We start from the raw sequence: 19,082 nt of genomic DNA, 5'->3' as shown, positions 1-19,082 counted from the left end.
TCATATTAGTGGATAAACGTAGTTTGAGCACAAAGGTATTTACTATTATTGAAATATCAAGTAAAAAGTGGTGGAGCAAAAAGTCGGGACAGAGTATAGAGGATTAAATGAAAATTGAAACTGAATTTTGAAAATAAAATTTTGATTCCATTTAAATTTATTCATTAAAAATGTTTATATTTCGATGTTATCATTAAAACCTAAAAATTCATCTTCAAATTTTGAAACAAAAATTTTTTCTTTAAACTATACTAAGTCAGAAATAAGATCTGGTTTTCAGAATCTCTGCCTTTTCAGACAACCGATTCAAGAGTTGTGGAGTTCTGATGAGAATCCATTTTAAATATTTACAAATTTTCATACAGTATATTGTTAAGATAAACAATTAACCATCATGCTTACTATTAAATTAGCATTTAAAGTTCAGTCCAATAGCTTCTTCCCAAGTGTGTGGTTTTTATGGACATATCCATGAACAATACCAATACGAGTTTTAGTCAAGAACAATAACATTTCAATGATAATGCTACAAATGATGAAATATGAAATATAATCTGACAATATCATATCACAGTTTAATATTGGTGATCATGGCCCATACCTTGCCCTCATCTTTCTCCTTTTGCGCTTCAACCTCCTCATGCGCTTCTTCCTCCACTACAATTAGATAAAATGTCAACTGTATAAAGTATGCAAGGCATTTAAATGTTAGACACTATAAGTTGTTCTAGAATCTATCATGTAACCGTTTCTACGTATTCCATGTCGGAACAACGTGTTACAACATTATATGGAGACCCATTACTTTTGAGATAAAATAATTTTGCACGTACCTTTGCCCTCATCTTGATCAGTGTAAACTAAAATAATAAATAATAAACAAGATCAGTACATAAAGTCACTGATGGCAACGATTTTCACTCGATTTATTCCAGACATTCGTGATTACCCTTCTTACCTGTTCAAGACGGAAGTATACAAGAGAAAGAAACCCTAGAAGAAAAGGATAATGTATAATCAGAGAAATCAAAATTGCTCCATGATACTCCGTTTGAATTTTATTATTTTGAACTTACTATGTATATAAATAAAATAAATATATAGTCGCCCAAATTAAAGAAATTTTGAAATATTTTGTAAAATCAATATTTCATGCACTTTGGAAGTGGAGAGTTTTTATCAAATATGGCGGGCAACGAAGTTCCGTTTTCAGATTCACTCAAAACACAGGCGAATATGCAGCAAACTCTACCCTTTCAGAATGTCCCAAAGGCAGATGTTTCCGACAAACAAACACTCTTAGCAGTATTGCAGTTTTTGAAGAAAAATAATTTGAAGGTATGCAATCAAATTTAAGATAAGATAACAGTTCGAATTTCCTTCAGCCTTCAGATCACGGTGTTAGTTTATTGAGTGTATCATTGTTATCAACAGGGAACAGAAGAATTATTGAAAAGAGAGGCTTCCATAAAAGATGATGACGTCCGCCCGCAAACCTCTTCTCAATCAGAAACTGATGTTTCGCACGCATTGGCAGCCTACAAAAGGTTTTGATCACATTAAAAACTGCTCTTATATGTGAAAATAAAAAAGACAGTAAAACCAATTTAAGAATAACACCACTTTTTTACACCAGTCATTTTTTGTCCCACACTTTGAACGAACCTCACTGGTGATTTTGTGATTTTCGAAAGACATATTTATCACTGAATAACAGTAAGCATTTAATGTGTATTACATGTACATGTATATTCACTATATTACATGTAAAATTCCTCTACTCTGAATTAATTTTGCAAACATTCAATTCCAAATATGTCATCTGGTGTGAATGATAAACAAGTAGGATTAAAAAAATCTTTGATTTTGGTTTGATCTCAACTATAATTTATTACTGTTTACCTTACTCTAGTATGATTTACTGAATTATCATTGCTCCATGTACAATGAAATTTAATTCTAAATGAACCTTTTTACAGTGCTGATGACCCAAGTCTGTTTACGGACTATTATACAGATCTAAAAACATTCATAGAGTCCTGTTTGGATGCTCACAAGGTTAGTACATGTATACTGATGTTTTATATCTCTTAAAGAATTACAGATTATTTTCAATAGAATAGGCATTAAGACTTTGTAACTTGTAACCCTAGCTTGTTCTTTCATTGTCAACTGTTTGGTTTGCTTTACTTTATTTTTGGGTTTTTTAGGTCACCTGAGTCACTCAGGTGACCTATTGCAATTGGTCTTCGTCCGTCGTCGTGCGTTGTGCGTCGTGCGTCGTGCGTTAACAATTTTACATTTTTAACTTCTTCTTGGAAACTACCAGGCCAATCGTTACCATTTTTGGTGTGAAGCATCTCTATGGTAAGAAGAATCTAAATTGTGAAATTTATGGCTCTACCACCCCTGGGGTGCCACGGGCGGGGCCAAATATGCAAAAAAAGCCAAATTTTCAAAAATCTTCTTCTCTACTTCCACACATGTGAGGAAAAAACTGAATGCATGGTTATGATGTCCATGAGGCCCTCTACCAAAATTGTGAAATTTATGGCCCCTGGGTCAGGGGTTCTGGCTCTAGGGTGGGGCCAATATGGCCATATAGTAAAAATGTATTAAAATCTTAGAAAATCTTCTTCTCTACTCCCATATATATTTGTTAAAAACTAAATGCATGGTTATGATGTCCATGAAGCCCTCTACCTTAATTGTGAAATTCATGACCCCTGGGTCAGGGGTTCAGGCTCTAGGGTTGGGCCAATATGGCCAAATAGTAAAAATGTATTAAATCTTAGAAAATCTTCTTCTCTACTATCATATATATTTGTTAAAAACTAAATGCATGATAATGATGTCCATGAAGCCCTCAACCTAAATTGTGAAATTCATGACCCCTTTGTTAGGTGTTCATGCTCTAGGGTGGGGCCAATATGGCCATATAGTAAAAATGTATTAAATCTTAGAAAATCTTCTTTTCTACTCTCATATATATTTGTTAAATACTAAATGCATGATTATGATGTCCATGAAGCCCTCTACCTTAATTGTGAAATTCATGACCCCTGGGTCAGGGGTTCATGCTCTAGGGTGGGGCCAATATGGCCAAATAGTAAAAATATATTAAATCTTAGAAAATCTTCTTCTCTACTCCCATATATATTTGTTAAAAACTAAATGCATGTTTATGATGTCCATGAAGCCCTCTACGTTAGTTGTGAAATTCACGACCCCTCGGTCAGGGGTTCATGCTCTAGGGTGGGGCCAATATGGCCAAATAGTAAAAATGTATTAAATCTAAGAAAATCTTCTTCTCTACTCCCACACATGTGGGCAAAAAACTGAATACATGGTTATGATATCCACAATCTTCTTTACCTAAATTGTGAAATTCATGGCCCCTGGGTCCGGGGTTCAGGACATGGGGGGGGGGGGGGGGCAATATGGCAATAAAGTGTAAATGCATATAATGTTTAAAAATCTTCTTCTCTATTCTCACACATCTGTATAAAAAAAAAAACGACTAATAATTATGTTTACCAGGAAGTCCTCAACTGAAATTTTAATTTTCATGTCCCCTGGGGTATGGGTTTTGACTCTAGGGCAGGGCCAAAATGGATGTATAGATGTTAATGCATATAACGTTAAAAAATTATCTTCTTTACTCCCACACACCTGAAAGGAAAACTAAATTCATTATTTTGTAGACCAGATCTTTTAGTTTTTCACCCAAATTATAGGTTTCACAGTTCTTTTTGAATTAAATGTGGTTGTCATTACAAATTTATAATTTTTCTACTCCAGTATGAAACCTAATTAATTAGATGCATATATGAGACTCCATGACAAGTTTGTGTATTGGATATATGCTACTCAGGTGACCGTTAAGGCCAATTGGCCTCTTGTTTAGGTTACAAGTTACAAAGTCTGTTATCCTTTATCTGTTTGGTTTTTAGGTTGAGCTGTCTGTTATTCTTTATCCAGTGTTCATCCACATGTATCTTGAAATGGTCTACAATGAACATGAATCCTATGGTAAGATTCACATTTTCAAAATTTAAAGTCAAGCTTTTGGTTATGATTATATTTTAATTCAAACATCTGTTAAATCTTTTTTTTTTAAATGTTTAAGTACATTTTTTAATTTAGCATTTATTTAATGTTTTAAAAACACATTGGTAAATTTTCTTTCATGCATTCCAGAGCTTTTCACTTTTGGTATATTTAACACTATTTTTAGCTCACCTGAGCCAAAGGCTCAAGTGAGCTTTTTTGATCACAATTTGTCCGTTGTCGGGGTTGTTGTCGTTGTCGTAAACTTTTCACATTTTCATCTTCTTCTCAAGAACCACTTGGCAGATTTCAACCAAATTTGGCACAAAGCACCACTAGGTAAAGGGGATTCAAGTTTTTCAAATGAAGGGCCAAGCCCTCTTTCAAGGGGAGATAATTGAGAATTATTGAAAATTTGTTGGTATTTTTAAACAAATCTTCTTCTCAAAAACTATTCGGCCCGAAAAGCTTAAACTTGTGTGGAGGCATCCTCAGGTAGTGTAGATTCAAGTTTGTTCAAATCATGGTCCCCGGGGGTAGGGAGAGGCCACAAGAGGGGGATCAAGTTTTACATAGGAATATATAGAGAAATTCTTTAAAAATCTTCTTCTCAAAAACTATTTGGCCAGAAAAGCTCAAATTAAAATGGGAGCATCCTCAGATAGTGTAGATTCAAGTTTGTTCAAATCATGGTCCCCAGGGGTAGGGTGGGGCCGAATTTGGGGGATCAAGTTTTACATAAGAATAAATAGAGAAAATCTTTAAAAATCTTTTTCTCAAAATCTATTAGGCCAGAAAAGCTCAAATTAAAGTGGATGCATCCTCAGGTAGTGTAGATTCAAGTTTGTTCAAATCATGGTCCCCAGGGGTAGGGTGGGGCCACAATAGGGGGATCATGTTTTACATAGGAATATATAGAGAAATTCTTTAAATATCTTCTTCTCAAAAACTATCAGGCCAGAAAAGCTCAAATTAAAATGGGAGCATCCTCAGATAGTGTAGATTCAAGTTTGTTCAAATCATGGTCCCCAGGGGTAGGGTTGGGCCGCATTTGGGGGATCAAGTTTTACATAAGAATATATAGAGAAAATCTTTTTCTCAAAAACTATTAGGCCAGAAAAGCTCAAATTTGAGTGGAAGCAAGTTTGTTCGAATCATGGTCCCCGGGAGTAGGGTGGGGCCACAATGGGGGGATTAAGTTTTACATAGGAATATATAGAGAAAATCTTTAAAAATCTTCTTCTCAAAATCTATTAGGCCAGGAAAGCTCAAATTTAAGTGCAAGCATCCTCAGATAGTGTAGATTCAAGTTTGTTCAAATCATGGTCCCCTGGGGTAGGGTGGGGCCACAATTGGGGGATAAATTTCTATACAGGAATATTTAGAGAAAATCTTTAAAAATCTTCTTCTCAAAAACTATTTGGCCAAGAAAGCTCAAATTGGCGTGTAACCATCCTCAGATAATGTAGATTCAAGTTTGTTCAAATCATGGTCCCTGGGGGTACGGCGGGGCCACAATGGGGGATAAATTTTGATATATAGAGAAAATCTTTTAAAATCTTCTTTTCAAAACTATTAGGCCAGGAAAGCTCAAATTTGAGTGGAAGCATCCTCAGGTAGTGTAGATTCAAGTTTGTTTAAATAATAGTCCAGGGGTACAGTGAGGCCACAATGGGGGATGAATTTTTACATATGAAAATATAGAGAAAATCTTTAAAAATCTTCTTTTTAAAGACTATTTGGCCAGAAAAAGCTTAAACTTGTGTAGAGGCATCCTCGGGTAGTGTAAATTCAAGTTTGCAAAATCATACTGACATAGTCCCTAGTGATCGGGCGGGGCCGTGATGGCGCTTTGAATTTTTACATAGAGAAAACTTTTAAAAATATTCTGGGAAAGTTTTCAGTCCAAAACTCAGTACTTAGTGTGAAAGCACAGGTTATGCAGATTTAAGTTTGATGAAACCATGATTCCCTAGAGAAAAGTGGGGCCACGAAATGGGGGGGGGGGTGGTATATAGGAATAGAGAAAAATCTTCTTACAGGTACAACAACAAAAAGGGCTTGGTATTTACCAAGAAAAAAGAGGTGAATAAAAATTGGCAGATTTTCATTTTTTTTTAGCAAGATCTATTGTACTTAGTTGTCAAGATATTTTGATACTGTAATGCTAATTTGATCAGAATTAAGGCAATTGTTGCTCAGGTGAGTGATGTGGCCCCTGGGCCTCTTGTTTTGTTATGGATTTCATGTTTGAGTATATCTTTCACTTTGATTACCAAAAGGTTAAATTTTGTTAATTTATATTATATCAGACCAATTTTAAACATGTATCAAACTGCTTTATAGAGTGACAAATATTGCTTGATTATTTGTGAACTATTTACATAAAAATAGATGTTTTTGATAAGGAATGATGTTCTTTTATTTTCATTGGAAGGGTAAATTTTTTTTAGAATATTATCATTGACTGTTACATGTAATTATCGGTAATGAACTGCAATACAGATTGTAAATATTTATGACAGTAGGCATGAAAGGAAGTAATTTTAGCATTTTTCTTCACTTCATCCATTCCTTATTTTCTTGATAGCTATTTTATTCTTCCGGCGGTTCTCCAAAGAACAAGAAGATTTTTATCAGGAAGACTTACAAAAGTTAGCAACTGTCACTAAAAAAGAACACATGAAAGGGAACGAACTTATGGAGAGTTTTAAGTAAGTCAAGTGACTCAAGTCCTATAGAGCAAAGAGAATTTTTCAAATTGCTCAATATTATTGATCCTACTACATGTGCAAAGATTTACTGTGTTGTCCAATTAAAAAAAATATTTTATAAACTTATTTACTAGTACATGTATGTGTAACTTTCATAGAGCTTGGTATTAATTTTTAGACCACTAAATAGATTGAAGATTCTGACTTGATTTTACATTTTATTCCACCAGTGCTTGATTTCTGTTGGTAGAAAATGTATTGATTTGTATTTAAAAGACATGATGAGATTTGAGTGTGTAGGTGTTATGTCCTACTCAAAGCTTCAATAGAAGTAATAAGAAGGCCAGTAAATTCATGAACCGCCACTTGACCAGTGAATGTCCATGGTGTGTTTCAGAGCCAGTAAGTTTGTGATCAAGATGTCCCGAGATTCGTACAACCACCTGAAGCGCTATCTCCAGGAGAACAAAATGAAGCCCTTGTTAAACATCATTCAGGAACACTTGTTTATTGACGGTAATCTAAACAACTCATGTACAATATAGTGATTGAATGTGTTGGATCATTTTTTAATGAAAGTTTGTTAAAGTTTGTTAAACATTCCAAGAATTTCCTGAAGAATGATTCAGAGAGAGTGAGACCTATAGTATGCCATTTTAGGGTATACCGGTACATGTATTTTGAAAAGGTATACTACCGCCCAATTCATCAATACATGATGATGTAAATGAAAATTTACCTTCTGATAAAATTAACGATTTACATTGTGATATACTAGTAAATAGGAAGAAAATCTTTTGTTCTCATACATGTATCAAATTATTGTGAAATGGTCTTAGAGTAGTTAATGAATGATTTCAGTATTTGATGGAGTTCCGAGAACCAAACAACAGATTGATGCCACCAGTGGGGCATTGTTGGGAGAGAGCGAAAGAGACGGTGAGAGAAACTAAGAAAATACAATTAGAAATCTGCAAGAATATCAATCTTCATTGTTGTTGGGATTTTAGAAATTTGCAAATAAAGCAATTAAAAATCTGTTATAAATCTGAAATATATTAACAATAAATATAATACATGGATAATATATATATTTTTACAATTTTAAAAAAGGGACTGTTGCTTTTGATTTTATTAAAAATTAGAAAAACCAGTTGTTTTTTTTGCTAAATAAATTACATCAATCAACAAGTACATCTATTTGATATCTCCTTGGCTGTCTTTTGTACATGTATTACTTTTAAATTTTTTTTAAAATTATGAATAATTCTTTCAATAAATTTCCATCTCTTTGCAAATAAATTGAGGAGGTGGGGGAAATTAATCAAATTATATTGGGGAATAATTGAAACTGAAATTTTTTTGTAGCAAACAAAGTGAAAGTATTTTACGGCCTTCTAAAAGAACCAGACATCAACATGCCATTGGAGGAAGAAGATGAACCCCCAGAGGGGGAGGACAAGCCAAAGGTATTATCAGCTAGCTTGTTGAACATGATATTAGGTGCTTCAATGAATATTTTTCAAAGTTTGCTCATAAATTCTATTCTTTTTATTTGATGTGAACTCCTACGATTACAGAAAAAGAAACCAAAGAAGGATCCTCTGATGATGAAGAAGTCTAAAAACGATCCCCACGCTCCGGCATTCAACAGAATCCCACTACCTGAAATGTAAGACCACAGTTAGGACATGGAGTGTTCAACATTTAAGCAAAGTTTATTTTATATTAAGAAATATGGTGTGCTCGAGATTTAAAATTTCTGCTATAGCAGTACAGGAACATGCAAGGGTAAAAAAACCTTCTCTTAACAGAATCTGTAATTGATTGTGTTTACCCACAGGAAAGATCAGGATAAGATGGAGAAAATAACAGCTTACAGAGAAGCCTTGAAAAGAGTAAAAGTTGGCAGAGACAATCCCCCCACAATATGTTTCTACACTGTCCTCAATTCATATCAAGGGTAAGTATTCTTAAATTGTACTGCTTGGAATTCCTCTAGTCAAGCCAGTTTTGAACTATTTTCTGTGTTTGTACTAGTGTTATGAAGTACCTTTTAAAGATTGAATATAAAAGTAAAAGGGTAATTTGAAAGTTTCTAATTCATATCTATTATGAACATGTGTAAATTAAATCAAAACTTGTACTAGGAATCCGTACATTTACTGGTACCATGATTGTTTCAACTTTTACCCCCTTTAAACAATTTTTCAATTGTTTGAATGATGCAGCGAAGACTTCGAAATCTTAGCCTCTTCAAAAGTAATAGTACAGTAACTGATGCATGTTTAGATTTAGTGTCTGTGTTTTTGGATTGCAGAGTGACATCTATTGACATGTCGGAGGACTCCAGCCTGCTTTGTGCTGGGTTTGGAGATTCCACCATTCGAGTCTTCACCACCTCCAGCCATAAACTCAGAAGTATGAAGACCGCTGCAGAACTAGATAATATAGACAGGGACGCAGGTTAGTGAATATTAATATTCACTGTTTTTATGAAAATTTTATGGAATATAAAGGTTATGTCATGCTGATTAATATGTTTTTGCCAGAGTGCATGTGATAAATGAGGCAGACTGCGTTCATTTTGATGCTAAGTAATTTACAAGTTTCAACCAATCAAATTTAATGTTACTAAATGATTGGGTTCAAATGACACTCTATAGAATCATTGCTTTGATTAGATGATGTTTTGGAGAGGATGATGGATGACAGGTCGGCGACGGACAGTAAACTCCTGACAGGTCATAGTGGCCCGGTCTATGCCGCCCGCTTCAGTCGTGACAGGAAGTACCTAGTGTCTTGCTCCGAGGACGGCACAGGTCAGGTCTAATCTACATGGTCTACATATAATACTGAAAAATGTAAATATGTCACAGTCACTTAATTCAACTCAACTATCTGTAGCCTACATGTTTTAATTGTAAAATGTCATATATTACATGTTATATTGTTCAATGTTTATAAGAAACAGTCACCAGGATTAATGAACATAAAGTGGATGTATCCACATGTAATTGTTCATGTGACCTTTTGTTTTGTGTTGATTTTAATTCTGTGGAAATCAATATATCCACCCTTTGATACAGTGAGACTGTGGAGTTTGCTGACTTGGACAAACCTTGTTTGCTATAAAGGACACAACCACCCTGTGTGGGACGTAGAGTTCAGGTATCAAATAAATTCATCTCATTGACATGTCAAATACATTCATCTCTTGTTTTAATGTCTTGAACATTTCAAATACTATACATACTCATAAATGTCATGCATTTAAGGATTTAATTTTGGAGAAACAGAACCAAGTTTGTGATGTTCTTGTATCCCGTGTGTATAATGATTAGTACTGACATTTCTGTTTATCAACAGTCCGTATGGCCATTACTTTGTGTCGGTCGGACATGACAGGACAGCTCGGCTGTGGGCCACCGACCACCACGTTCCAATCAGAATATTCTCAGGACATCTCTCCGACATGGACGTAAGTGGTCACACATACATTTCTAGACACACAAGACAACCAAGATTGGAGATGTTCAACAGTGGTGCAAAACACATGAATACTTGAGATCATGAGTGAGATCATTGACATTTTAGGGTAAAGACTGACAGACCCAATGTTGGGGAAAATGAAACAAAGTTTTAAATTCAGCATTGTAGATTACAGCATGTAGGTAATTTCAGGATATCCTGAAGCTTTCTCATGGCTCCTTAAGTTCAAGATGATGCAGTTTGACCTTATGTTTTAGTTGAATGGCTACACTCCTTTTTATCATTACAAATAAATATATGCTATGCCATATGACATACAGATACTTGTTTGAAAATATTACATTTTCATGTAATTAATAATATACCGGAATGATGAAAAGATTAATTGCTTCCAGTGTGTGAAGTTTCATCCCAATTCCAACTACATTGCTACAGGATCCAATGACCGCTTCATCCGCCTGTGGGACATCCTCAATGGTAACTGTGTGCGGCTCTTCTCCGGGCACAAGGTACTGGAACTACCCCCAGCCACTCCAGATCATAAACATACAAGCTGATGAAGATTAGCAGGGATCTATGCTTGAAGTTTTTAATGCCTTTTTACCTGTATATTGTATAATGATCATGTTTCTGTTTGTAATAGGGATCCGTGCAAGCTCTGTGTTTCTCACCGGACGGAAGGTTTCTGGCATCCTCTGGTAAAGTGCTGAATTCTACAGGTCTCCATTTCTTGCTATATCACAGTGTCCACCTACAGATGACTAATGATGTAATAATATTTTTCTAGGGGTGGACAGTGTTGTACTACTCTGGGATATTGCGACTGGGGGATTGATGGCTCAGATGAAAGGTCACACAGACACAGTGTACAGTCTGTGCTTCAGTCGAGATGGGGGAGTGCTGGCATCGGGTCAGTTACAGTAACTCAGAAATCTAATAGCCAGTAATGTAATAACCCAGTAATGTAATAATCCAGTAATATAATAACCCAGTAATGTAATAACCAAGAAATTAAAAAAACAGTGAAGAAATAACACAAATTATAATAACACAAAATGTAATCATGTAGAGATGTAATCACAAAATAAAATTAATGTAGAATTACTGTAAACATATTATATTTGGCTGTGTATTATATTTAGTGTTTTTTGTGGAAAGTGGCCTCTGCTAAATCAAGTTAATTGCTAAATGCTATACAAATATGCAACAGAATGGGTGCATCCAGAAATACACTAATTGAAATCCATGATTACTTGTGAAAAATTGAATTTCAGCTAAATATTGTACATGCAAAACATGATCAGATATAATTACAGAAGGTAATACATGTCAGTTTTAATAACACAGAAATGTGATTGAGTTTTTTGTGGCATTGGTCAGTAATGAAAAGGCTAGAATCAGTCCAGACGTTATTTGCTGTCATCTTTTTAATACATGTATCTTGGTGAAAAAATGTGGTTATGTTACCGTACATGTATAACATTTGTAAGACATGTTAGAACAATTATCAATGACCATCGGACAATTACTGATTCAGGTGTTTGTTTGATGATCTTGTAGGTGGTCTGGACAACAGCGTCAAACTGTGGGATGTGATTAAGGTGCTACAGGAAGTGGATACGGACGCAGACACCAGCATACCTAGCTCTGTCCACGTGTGAGTTGTTATGTTCTGGGTTCATTCAAATAACAAGAACCGCAAATGTGGGAGCCATGCTGTATATTCCCGTGACGGAATATGTTTCATACTTGTTACGAAGTACCAGTACCTGGTTATATAACATGACTACATTACAACTCCAGATTTTTGTATCTATGCAATATTATTGGATGAAGAAAATTATTGAACCATTTTTTGAATACACTGGGATTAATTCCATGAGAGGATTTACTTATATATAAACGTAGAGTGGTTTTATCTATTTGATGATAAAGTATCCCTGTACTTGTAGGAATGACAGCACGGGTCTCCTGATTGGTTCCTGGGCTACCAAGGCCACGCCCGTTCTCTGTATTCACTTCACCCGCAAGAATCTGATGATAGCAAGTGGGCCTGCTGCTCTCACAGAGGAAAAATCTCCCCACAAAACATGAGGAACCCCATGTTATAACATGGGTCAAAGGACTTGAAGAATTGTGACAATGATTGTATGATAGTAGAGAGAAGAGAGGAGATTTTCTTAACCTGATTAAGCTTCAGCAGCTGTAAGAAATGAGACACCATCCAATATGCTTGTAAATGCTGGTGGTGTTTATCTTGTGAATGAAGGGAACACTTTGAGAGACCAGTGGAGAAGGATACCCCTGTAGCTGTGCCAATTGTGAATGAAGGGAACACTTTGAGAGACCAGTGGAGAAGGATACCCCTGTAGCTGTGCCAATGATGACACGAGATGAACTGTGAGGCATGTGAGTGACACGACGGGTATAGTGCTACAGAGCAGTACAGTGATCAATACCATGGTAACATGACAACATGCTGTTCCCCATTGACCGTGCTGCAACAGCTCCTGTAAATCCTGTAAACTAGCAATATTATACCACCTAGTCTTACAGAGGTGGGTTTTTTTCTCTAGAAAAATGAAATTGTGGAACTTTATTACATGTTAGATGTGAAATTGATAATAAAATTGCAGAAAACCTTGTGTCTTCACACAAATGACAAATATAGTATTGTGGTTTCATCAATATTCGTTGAATACCAATTTTCGTGGATTTCGTTGTTTAGTTGATCCACGAAATTAAATGTTCATTGAAGTGCAATTTTTATTAACATTTTGTATTGAAAGGGTCATTGGCCACGAATTTACGTATCCTTGAAACTGTGATTTTCACTTTATCCACAAAAATTGATGCCCTTGAATTTTAATGAAAACTCAGTATTATGAATAGAACTGCGAAACTAATGGGTATCAATTTTGCATTTTTGAGAATATTGTAATGATAAGCGTTATTATATGCCTGTGTGTAATAAACACCCCCCCCCCCTCCACCCAAAAAACCCCAACTTTAAGACCCTGGTTTTAGTTTGGATGCAAAACTATATAAATCAAGTACTGTTACTTTGAATGTAAAAATACTGAATACAGTGAAATATTCAGCCCATTTTCTTATCGCCTCTTTCAACCTCGTTGTCCGTAGGTAAATTTTAGACTGAGCAAATTCAAATTTTTCATTAATCTCTTTTAGTACAACTGTGTGTGGGTGAATTCAAAATGGGGCGAAATCATTTGCAATTGTAGAAGGCAAAGATGACATGGGGCGACAATAACCCTAGGTGACGTGTATCAACACGTGCTGTAATGTTCTAAAAGTACACTGTAAATGCATATGTAGTCAAAAAGTGGATTTAAATATTTATTACAATTATCATATAAATAAATAACAAGCACTCTACCATACTCATTAAAATCATAAATATCTAACTGCATGTACGAAAGTATGTTTCATATGAATCTACTAAGAAACACAAGATTCACAATTTTTCCTTTCACTACATATGGTTATCACATCACATGTTAAATAAAGAAGAAAATAAACAACAGATTCTTAAATTGATGGTTAGTGTACAACTTCATGAATTCTGTTTCACACTTCTCAAAGAAAAAAAAATATATCAGTAAATTAAAGTTTTACAGGAGGTCTTGTACATGTACCAGTGATCTTACATTAATTGATGGCTGTGAAGAGCATCTTCATTCTTAGCATATAAGTTGAAAAAATTGTACATGGATATGAAAATCTTGCAGAAAAGTTCACTTGCAGTAATACACAAGCATACACAGATTCACATAATGGAGGTTCAAATTGACCATGTACATGATAACAGATTTGCCAGTGCGTCTGTAAATCTGTTAGAATGCCCTGGATCAGACGACCCTGGAGACTTGCCCATCTCAGTATGGTGAACACAGTCACACATGATAGTTAGAAGAATTTCACTCCTTCGTTTCCATCAAAGTTGATGACTTCCGCCTTTCCCTGATCTTGAAGTGTCTGCAATGCTCGAAGTAGCAGCCACTTCTCCAAACCATGGAATTCTGCAATACAAGTATTAATCCTTCATTATATAAAATTTACAATGACTTTTCTTTCTATTCCACGACTGCATAAAGAACACATGAATACATTGTTTACTTAGTATTTTCCTCCATAGAAATATCAATGGTGCTCTAGGCTATAGCGGCATTTGTACAACTAAACAGCTCCATGTAAGGAATCGTTATAGAGCAAAGTCAAATTATAGACGGCTACCATGCTGGCATCAGATGGAATAGTTACATTTTATGCTTATTTTTCTCATCTGTTGAAATGTAATGATAATTTTAATGCACATTTCTGCTTAGAATTAACAAACTATGTCCAAGTGACATGTTATGTGGAATATTTCAAGCTTTCAACGGAGTGGTCCATCTCCCACGAGACAGAATGAAGCTAGTGCATGAGAGAGAATGACACTTACCTGTGCCTTCAGAATCCTCACCCTCAGATAGTTCATACAGAGTGCAAACTGAATTCTGCATACTTTTTGAAGACACCTGTCAATCGAACAATTGAAGACATGTGTCAATCAAACAATTCACATTCATCTTTACCTGTACAACTGAAACTAGTACTATGAAATAATGAATTGGTTTGATGTTGTGTAAAAATTTGTAGGATATGCTTCAAATCTTTTCTTTAACACTGAATGACAATTTAAAGCCTTTTTTCATATTCTACATAATTGTAAAATAAGTAATTAACCCCCCCCCCTCCGAAAAAAATTGGTAATGGTGAAAAACTTGCTGAGATGAATGAGGTACTTAATTTTGTGGTTCTAATGTTTTTTTAAAAACTGTAGAACCACAAAATTCAATAATTAAAATTATTGAATTTTGTAGTCAACAGCTGCACAGAAAATTCTCTATCAAAAAGAATGAAATACTGAGCTTTAAGGGCGTACCCAGCTGTAGATCAGTTTGCCCCACTCCTCGGGAGTCCTCCACATCAGTAGGCCCTGCTTCTTTGTTTTGGGATCTTTCCATTCTATGTGTCCTGTAATCTCATTTTCAAATTTATTTTAATTCAACTGAGTTTCAACATGGAAAAGCAAAAATCATCGATGAACAATCTTCACCAGTCAAATATATATTGTTACAACAAAAAACAAGCTTTATTATTCTCGTGCCCACAGATGCAGTCCCAAATTCTTCAAGAAAGGTATGTGCATAATCAAAACTTGCTTTTTAAAAATAAAATAACCAAATGAAAGTTCCCTTCAACACCCCTAAATTAAGTTAAGATGATTATTATACATTACATACACAATTACACATACTTGGTACAATTACTTACCCTGTTTTCTGAGTTCTTCTAAAACCATATATATTCCTTCTATTGAGAGTTTACCTTCATTTGGTTAAGGGAAAAAATGTACATACTGTATGATTTTGCAGCCGATGTACAGAAATCAATTATTCTGTAAATTTACAGCATAGATATGATGCATCAAACGATAGTAATTACTTTTTGTAGTTCCTCTACATACTTATAAAGAAATAAGTTTTATATTGCTTTATTGCTGTCTGATCCTATATTCAAATTCATTATATGTATGAATCGACAAATTTTAATATTTTAATTATCAAATTACCCGGTAAAAACATTTTGACAAGATCTCATATTTTTAAAAGAAACATTAAACTTTGAAGATCAATAATTCCACATCTAATATAACTTTAGTCTTAAATGACCAAATCTGCATTTTGTACATGTACCATTCTGTAAACAACCATCGTAATTCTTAGATACTTTAAAATCTGTGAAAAATGACGAAAGCATTCATTATGTTGTATGTTCTAGTTCATTTTATTTCACCATGTTTGGAGGATACGGTCTAGCTTTTTGTTACAGAACAGGGGCGCAGACTGAATCTCTGTCACATCTACACTGTAGGATTTGTTCTGCCTGTGATAGTCCAGCACCAGGGCACACCAAGCCTCCAGCTGCTTCTTCCTGGTCTCAAGGTTTGGCTGAATTCTGAAAAAGAAATTGCAAAAATAAAATTTTATTAACAATATATAAGTATACATGGATACACGATAAACTATTCAATTCAGTGAAACCTTTTTTTTTTTAATATTTGCTGGATATATAGGTGTATAAAGAGAAATAATAAATAAAAAATATACAATATGTCATATTGTACACTCACCCAGTATATGTGTACAATAATAGTTTCGTCAATAAAATGGTAAATTGCATTATTTGAATAAAAAAATTTGTACATGAAAATGAAGTACTGGGTATACATACATTTTATATTATGAGAAAAATATATAACAGTAGGTGCCTGTGTTTTACATTCTCACGTAGTAAATGAAATTGAAAACTCAAAATAGTAGCAATGAATTGTAATTATTTTTTAAAAAGAACTACATGTATTCATTTGCAGAAAGTTGGCTGGTGCTTCAAAAAAAGTCATCTGGCAAGTTTTCGAAAAATTGTTGTAAAGTCAAAAACTTTAAATAAAAACTTTTGACAACTTGTCACATAAGAATATGACAACTATTCAATTATTATTATATGGGAAATATCCTGACTTCTCAAAATTAAGCACAGGCACCTGACGTTTTAAATATATATCTCATAAAAATGATCATACCCTCTTCCTAATAATACAGTATTAATTATTTTTTTATTAAAAGAACAACATCAGATTTGTCTGAAAAATAATGTTATTAATGGCCAGTATTTGATCAATAAAGGGACAATCATTATATCCAGATAAAGGGAAGATTTTTTTTGGGGGGGGGGTGTGATGTCAGTTTTTGATAATAGAGACATTAATTTGTATTCTGTTCTAGTACACTTGAAAAAAAAATAAACAACAAAAAATTCTAATAGTAAAGACTGATAATTAATCTGTCCTTGTGACCTTTGTATTCTGTCCCACAAGGGAATGAAAATCAAATCTGTGTCCAAAAACATTGCTAGCTGACTCGCCCGTCCCATTCACAAGCAGAATGTCATCTTCTAAGCTTTGTTTATAAAATGAACAGATACCAAATTTTCAGTTTTAATATTAAATGATTGTAATCGAACAAATCAATCTTAAAGAAATGAGCCATGTCTGTATATGTATCAGACAGTATGAAAGAATTACAATTTAAAAACTGAAGCTTTCAAGTATATACACGTACATTAGGGTAGAGCAAATTCCATTTCAATTGACTGAAGTTGGAGTCAATTATCAACAGGGTCAATTTTCAATGTGTGTCGAGGTCATCAAAGTTTAGAAAAATCTTTTTCAAACTGTTAAAAATGACCCTGGGTATAAATTTCTAAACTTTTGGTCTCAATTTTCAACGTTAAAAAATGACTCATGGGTCAATATTCAATGTTGAAAAATGACCCAAAGGTCAATTTTCAACGGGATTAATATTCTTCATAACACTGGATATCACTCACGGAATGTCTATGTTACATGTTATTATCACTAACACTGCGACTGTGAACAGCAAATTTTCAAACGTGATGTTAAATGGCAGTAATTTTGTTGCAAAAACAGTAAATGACTATTAAAGAGTAACAATGGAGGTGTTTTTTTAGACCAATTAAATGAAAACACAATATATATTTTTTTCATTTGATTTGAAGCGCGCTAAGGGGACGAATTCTATCATTAAACCGGGTAGATAGGACTTCTGTCATTTTAATTATAATTCACAGGAGTTGGCGATTTTATCAATTGGTTGTAAATAATTCGAAGCTCAATGGTAGGATTTTGCCTGTTTCTCATTTATTTTCAGGAAATTGATAAAATCGCAGACTCCTGTGTCTAATTCTATCTATAGGACACATCCTGCCGGTATCCTGCTTGTATCACACAGTGACATATTGTGAGGGCTGAAAAGTTGAAAGCAATCGCTTTACATAATCAACATCTGTATAGCAGTTGATGAAAAAGAAATTGTATATAAAAAGTAAAGACTTGAAAGTTCTTTTCTTACGTGAAAAAAGGTGGGAAATTGTATTGCCATGGCCAAGCAAAATCTGCCATTGCAAGAGAAAACGAAAGTATAAAATAAAGAAAGAACCACTATGCAAAGGCCTGACTTTCCCGGAAAAAAATACGAATGCCGGGATCTGTCTGTGTCCTTACTCAAAATAACATCACATATAAGGAAGAAGGTAATATTTAACCAGAGACATCTCTGATATAACTGAAAAGGAAATTAATTAAATCTTGCGACTCTTCTATTTGATACTTTGATTGAAGTTCCAATGCTGCATGACTGTTTGTTTTGTGTGTGTGACAGTGTGTGCATGAAAACCACAATAGGAAAACTGTTTTTTAACAATGTGTAATACACCAACTCTAATATACTTCCAAAGTATCTTGGAAATCTGTCATCTGATTCTCTTTAGGAACCATCTCATAATTAATACAACAGACTGCAAAGTTATCATTGGAATATATTGGAAATTGCTCTTCGAAATTGATAATAAAAATACTATAATACCCTACGTATTAGAAATATTCTGCTATCTGGTTTTTAAAAGGGTGTCGAAAATAAAATATTCTTCAGAGTGAAATTTCAAGGACGACAAATTTTACTTTTTCTTTTAACGTACTCCCACAAAACTCTACCGAACAACGGAAAACCATTTAAAGATTTAAATTTTCTTTAAAAATTTCAAAAAAGTGTTAAATCACGGTAGGACCTATTTTAGAATGCGTAATTTTAAGCACGCGCAATGAAAATTAAAGTCGACCGCCTTAATGTAGCTCGCGGGTTTACCTGCTTGTGAGAAAACCTACCTTGAAAATTTGTCCACGTG

General features: G+C 34.3%; 2 protein-coding genes across 2 annotated transcripts; one reads left to right on the top strand and one right to left on the bottom strand.

Annotated features, from left to right (window-relative positions):
* Window positions 1–1,173: 1,173 nt before the first annotated feature.
* On the top strand, window positions 1,174–12,897 carry LOC128192589 (transcription initiation factor TFIID subunit 5-like). The gene is made up of 19 exons (XM_052865382.1): window positions 1,174–1,338; window positions 1,435–1,547; window positions 1,980–2,058; window positions 3,954–4,032; window positions 6,641–6,764; window positions 7,162–7,280; window positions 7,626–7,703; window positions 8,133–8,233; window positions 8,345–8,436; window positions 8,608–8,727; window positions 9,085–9,230; window positions 9,449–9,586; window positions 9,854–9,935; window positions 10,134–10,245; window positions 10,652–10,765; window positions 10,900–10,954; window positions 11,044–11,166; window positions 11,817–11,913; window positions 12,209–12,897. The coding sequence occupies exons 1-19, from the start codon at window positions 1,186–1,188 to the stop codon at window positions 12,348–12,350; spliced, it is 2,067 nt and encodes a 688-aa protein (XP_052721342.1). The 5' UTR covers window positions 1,174–1,185; the 3' UTR covers window positions 12,351–12,897.
* Window positions 12,898–13,600: 703 nt separating this feature from the next.
* On the bottom strand, window positions 13,601–18,675 carry LOC128155796 (vacuolar protein-sorting-associated protein 25-like). The gene is made up of 7 exons (XM_052817658.1): window positions 18,628–18,675; window positions 18,251–18,339; window positions 16,132–16,277; window positions 15,594–15,647; window positions 15,202–15,293; window positions 14,719–14,794; window positions 13,601–14,296 (listed from the first exon to the last, which is right to left on the bottom strand). The coding sequence occupies exons 1-7, from the start codon at window positions 18,673–18,675 to the stop codon at window positions 14,184–14,186; spliced, it is 618 nt and encodes a 205-aa protein (XP_052673618.1). The 3' UTR covers window positions 13,601–14,183.
* Between the last annotated feature and the right edge of the window lie 407 nt (window positions 18,676–19,082).

The sequence above is a fragment of the Crassostrea angulata genome, chromosome 7 (assembly GCF_025612915.1).
Source record: "Crassostrea angulata isolate pt1a10 chromosome 7, ASM2561291v2, whole genome shotgun sequence".
Lineage (NCBI taxonomy): Eukaryota > Metazoa > Mollusca > Bivalvia > Ostreida > Ostreidae > Magallana > Magallana angulata.
This window is presented reverse-complemented; position numbering and strand designations above follow the sequence as displayed.

Coding starts and splice junctions, on each gene's coding strand:
- LOC128192589 (XM_052865382.1), top strand. CDS start 1,186: ATGGCGGGCAACGAAGTTCCGTTTTCAGATTCACTCAAAACACAGGCG. Junction 1,548..1,979: donor GCATTGGCAGCCTACAAAAG/GTTTTGATCACA, acceptor ACCTTTTTACAG/TGCTGATGACCCAAGTCTGT. Junction 7,704..8,132: donor GGGAGAGAGCGAAAGAGACG/GTGAGAGAAACT, acceptor ATTTTTTTGTAG/CAAACAAAGTGAAAGTATTT.
- LOC128155796 (XM_052817658.1), bottom strand. CDS start 18,675: ATGGTTCCTAAAGAGAATCAGATGACAGATTTCCAAGATACTTTGGAA. Junction 14,795..15,201: donor GCAAACTGATCTACAGCTGG/GTACGCCCTTAA, acceptor TTCGATTGACAG/GTGTCTTCAAAAAGTATGCA. Junction 14,297..14,718: donor TGAGGATTCTGAAGGCACAG/GTAAGTGTCATT, acceptor CTTGTATTGCAG/AATTCCATGGTTTGGAGAAG.